Raw genomic sequence first — 4686 nt, 5'->3', positions numbered from 1 at the left:
AAGAAAATGATAAATGACTTTAGGAATAGTCACGGCTTATAATAAAATATTTTCTTTTTAATGTGTCAAAATAAATAACATATTTTAGAATATCATATTATTATACTGGGAAATACTTCCCTTTCAAGTATTTGTTCTAGAAATTAAATCTACTAACAACTTCTCTGGGGGGCTTTCACTAGTTGATCTGTTATAATATTATAATATAGATAAACTAGTGAAATGTAATACTTTTAATATCTATATGAATCTGTGGTCTGCAGTCCTTTAGCAAGAATGGATATGTGGTGGAATGCTGATTCCATCAACATGTGTGGTTTTGCATGCTTGTTGAGCCTAAATACTGATCAAGTAGACTTGCCTAGAGATCCCAGGGGAATAGTATTGAGGCAGGAGTTAGAGTGGCTCATAAATTCAAACAGTTCAATGCTTTTCTTTTAAATTACTGGCCCATAACTCGAAATCCGGATGATGGAAGAGAAACACTTCTTTAGGATAATGATTGATTTCCATAAAGATGAGTGCTTTAACAAATTTCAATATGCAGTTGCAGGGGCGGGCAGGGTGGGTGGGCACTAATTAGTTTTACCATTTTCAGCAGATGTTAAATTCAAAATACCAGCAGCATTTCAAACGCTAGTCATTAGGGCTGTCTTTCATTGAAGAGTGCTGACCAATGAAATCTCCACTCAGTTTAATGAGACCAATCTAGGCAGAGTCAATTAAATCAAATCTCTACTCACATCCTTAATATATCTGCAATGTGTGCAGCACCAGCAGAATCAGCAGCGATGGATTTCCAGTATTAATAAAGGGACTCACTGCCGCATTCAGAGAGGGACAAAAAAAAAAAAAAAAAAAGCGGGGGTGGGAGTGGGTATCAGTTGGGGAAAGACCTTACTTGAAGGCAAAGTTGGATTCCTGGAGACAGAAGGTTTTTATTAGGAACCTTATAGTTAGAAGAGGGGGGCTGTGTAAGTAAATGGTGAAAAAGCTAGTAAGGCCATTAGGAAAGGAACCACAGTGTAGATCAAGGAGAGTCCCACCCCCAACCATTTCCCTCCCCCACCATCCCTTCCACTGCAAATCAAATTTACCAGTTGCAAATATGAAGCTGGAAAAATGTAAGGACCCAAAGTTGAAAACAATTTCACTTTAATACTGAAAAAATATGCCATTATAAAATCCTCGAATAGAATTAGTAAGTTTCACGTGCTTCCTCTTTTCTTAATTCTTTCTTTATAAGTAAGATTTACACCAGCACAGAATTGCTACCGTAAGATCGCAGCCTAAGCACTAGAGTGACATTAATTGGTCATGCTTAACTGCCTCAAAATCTTTTCTTAGATATATAGCTACACTGATACTATAATAGAAATCATGAGTACTTATTTTACATTCAGATGAAAGGCATTATTGGATATGTATAGAAAAATATTCCCCTCAAAAATAAAATAAAACATCAGCATCAAAATAAAAGAACCCAAAACAACCCGTAAAAACTTCGCTCAGCAAAATACATTTTTAACTCATAAAATGGACTGATGACTAGCCATGCAAATGTCTTAAATAAAACCTTTACATTGTTTTATTATTTTTCACAGTAAACGTACGCTCTGAACTGCCTACCTATCACAAATAATGGCGAAATGGCACTTTCTGATTATACTGTATCTTGTTTATAAAAAGTTTGATACGATGGGACTTATCAGGTAAGAGGGTGGGTGCTGTGAACAAGACGCCTTCTCCAGTCACCGGGGAGGGCAGCGTCCCTGAAGCGTGTGGATTCCATGCGAGCCATGCAGCACTTTTGTTTTTGTCTCTTTTGTTTGTTGGTTGGTTTGTGTCAGAAGTCAAAGTTATTTATTTACAATACATTCATGCCTTCGTGCAACTGCCCATCCCTGCATAGTCAACAGGGAGCCATCACGCCCCCTCCTCACGCGTTAATCCACAGGGGAAAAATAGATATTTATCGCTCTATATAGATATGGTTATATGTATATATGTATAGAATCGAATCGCAGCAGCCCACCCTTGGGCCCCTCGGTTGACAGTGAGGGCAGAGTCATTTCCTTGAACAGGACTCTTGCTGCTTTCTCCCTAAGAGAGAGCTGGCTGTACTCATCCAGCTTGCCACAGTCTGCGCTTTGTTTCCAAATCGGATCTTAGTGGTCAGACCCTCTCAGTGAAGTGAGTTCATAATTATTTATTTACTTATGTCCATCAAGCCTTAAGGACCACTAGACTGGGTCAGGGTTCCTTTAGCCCCTTGCATGCCGGCCACACTGAAGGTCTGTAGCCTTCCAGCTCCCCTCCCCCGTCCCGGTTGGGGTCTTAGTCTGAGAGCGAATGGGAGCCACAGTCATACACCCTATGGGCCCCATCAGCGTTGTAAGGCCCATTGTGCCAGTAGGAAGAGTCACAGACTGTCTGTAAGGAATTGATTTCGGACGCGGAAGAGTTGGCGTCCCTTCTCTTGGACCGCTTTCGGTTCCTCAGGATAAATACGAGCATGCCCACCACAGTGAAGGCAGAGGTGACAAAAACCAGCAGCAGTCCCGGGACCAGAACAGAGATGGATACTCTACTGGTGTCTAGGTAGGAATTGGAGTGCGTCCCAGTCTCCACCAACCCAGTGCTGTTTTTACTGTGCGAAGTTAACGTGGGCGAGATCCTCGCGTACAGCTGAGGACAGATCTCATCGTTGGATAGAAGCATGAAATCCTTTCTAAAGAAGTTCACCGGCGTCTCACACTTGAGGTCGCTCATCAGCACTTCGGATCCCAGGCGTTCTGCCCATTGTTTGAAAGGCACAATAGTGCAAGAGCATTCCCAGGGGTTCCCGTGGAGGTCTATCTGGATGATGGAGGTTAACTGGTCTAGCACGCCTGCTACCGGGAGGTACATGAAGTAATTGTTGTGCAGGCTGAGCTTAGAGAGTGAGACCCCAGCGAACACGTCCACGGGTAGGGATCTCAGCAAGTTGTTGTTGAGAATGAGAATCCTCAGTTTGGGCATGGCATTAAAAGTGCCTGAGAGAATAAGTTGGATCGCGTTGTACTCCACGTTCAGATACTCAAGGTTCTGCAGCCCGGTGAATTTCTCCCTGGACAGCGTGTCCAGGTAGTTACTATCCATGTAAAGCCACCTGAGGTCCAAAAGGTTCTTGAAAGTATTGTTCTCCACAGTGGCGATGTTATTGTTGCCTAGATCCAACAAAATGAGGTTCTTGTAATCCACAAAGTGTGATTTTCGGATGCTATGGATCTTGTTATCTCGCAGGAAAAGCTCCTGAACGTTGGAGAGCTTAGGCTTTAAATCAGCTAAGCTGCTCACGTTCCGGTTGTTGCAGTTCATCTTTAAACCCGAACCTGGGATGTGGTCGCAGCTGCAGCCCCCAGGGCAGGGCAAGCCGCTGGCTGGGGATTTGTTTCTGGCGTTGCCGGCCGCTATTGCTGCTGTCGGTCTGATCTTGATCTGCCAATTGCCTGGGATCTTTGTACCTCCGTTCGGAACAGACCCTGGAGTGGCCTGATCTTCTTGTCCATTTGTCTTGAAAGGAGTTGGAAGGGGACCAGGAGCGAAGGTCTCTTCTTGGGCTGGGGGAGCCGGGAGACTAGAATCCACTCGGTTTTTCAAAGGACATAAATCCTGTTCGGTGGTTTCATTGAGATCTTTACCCTGCAGTCTGGTGGGGGCTTCGCAGACCACTCGGCCGATCAAAGCATTTTTGGGAATGTTTTCGAGCCATTCTTTCAGGGAGAGCAGATCACAGGTGCAGTCCCAAGGGTTATCCTCCAGCAGGATCTCGGCAATGCCAGGTATTTGCTCCAAGACCTCTTCATATGGCAGGGTTTTCAGCCTGTTTCCCCGGAGGTCCAAGTGGGTGATGGGCACATACTGGAACACGTTGGCAGGTAAAGTGCTGATTAGATTGTCATTTAAAATGAGCACCTCCAGCTTGTTCAAGTCCTGGAAAGCCCCCGGGTCTATATCCCGTAATAAATTAAAATCAGCCTGGAGATATTCCAGATCGTCTAGCCCCAGAAAAGTCTGCTTTCGGAAAGACTTGATCTTGTTGTTGTTAATATGCAGCCTTTTCACCAGCTGCAATCCCAGAAAAGCCCCGGGAACGATTTCATGCAAGCCATTGTTTTCCATGTGCAAACTAACCGCATTATAAAAGTTGGCGAACTCATTAGGGAAAAGTCGAGTTAGGGAATTGCCATGCAGAAATAAATGATAAAACTGGGAAGTCGGGGCGGTGAAACGCTGCAGACTTGTAAAGCCCTTTTTTTCACAGTCTACGTGTAGGTCCCCTTCTATCTCATTGCAGGAACAGACCTTCTCTTTGCAAACGTCCCCTGTAACGTTTCCAGCGGCAAAACAAAGAGACGTCTCCAGCAACAGAATCCAAAGCAGCATTTTTAAAGCGAGCAATTCATTCCCGATCTCATCACAAAGTACCAGCAACCATCCTGCTCGCCACAGACACAATTCAAGTTCATTTAGTGCTCCAGTGTCCGAACCCAGGCAAGGAAAGAAAAGGGTTTGGGGGGGGTGGGGGTGGATTCCTTCCTCCCTAACCCCCCCGCACTGCAACAGCCCAGACGCCAGTCAATAATTATATCCACAAACTATCCAGGCACGTAGTGCAAGGCAAGCAAAAAAAAAAAAAAAAAA

The 4686-nt window shown here is 44.4% G+C and overlaps 1 protein-coding gene across 1 annotated transcript in view; it reads right to left on the bottom strand.

Moving 5' to 3' along the window:
• Positions 1–247: 247 nt before the first annotated feature.
• Positions 248–4686, bottom strand: part of SLITRK1 (SLIT and NTRK-like family, member 1) — a 5149-nt gene continuing 710 nt past the window's right edge. Inside the window, exon 2 of the mRNA XM_006832012.1 lies at positions 248–4481. Within this exon, the coding sequence (XP_006832075.1) occupies positions 2338–4428 (2091 nt within the window). The 5' untranslated portion in view covers positions 4429–4481 and the 3' untranslated portion in view covers positions 248–2337. The remainder of the gene's footprint in view (positions 4482–4686) is intronic.

The sequence above is a fragment of the Chrysochloris asiatica genome, unplaced genomic scaffold, assembly GCF_000296735.1.
Source record: "Chrysochloris asiatica unplaced genomic scaffold, ChrAsi1.0 scaffold00005, whole genome shotgun sequence".
In the NCBI taxonomy this organism is placed as follows: Eukaryota; Metazoa; Chordata; class Mammalia; order Afrosoricida; family Chrysochloridae; genus Chrysochloris; species Chrysochloris asiatica.
This window is presented reverse-complemented; position numbering and strand designations above follow the sequence as displayed.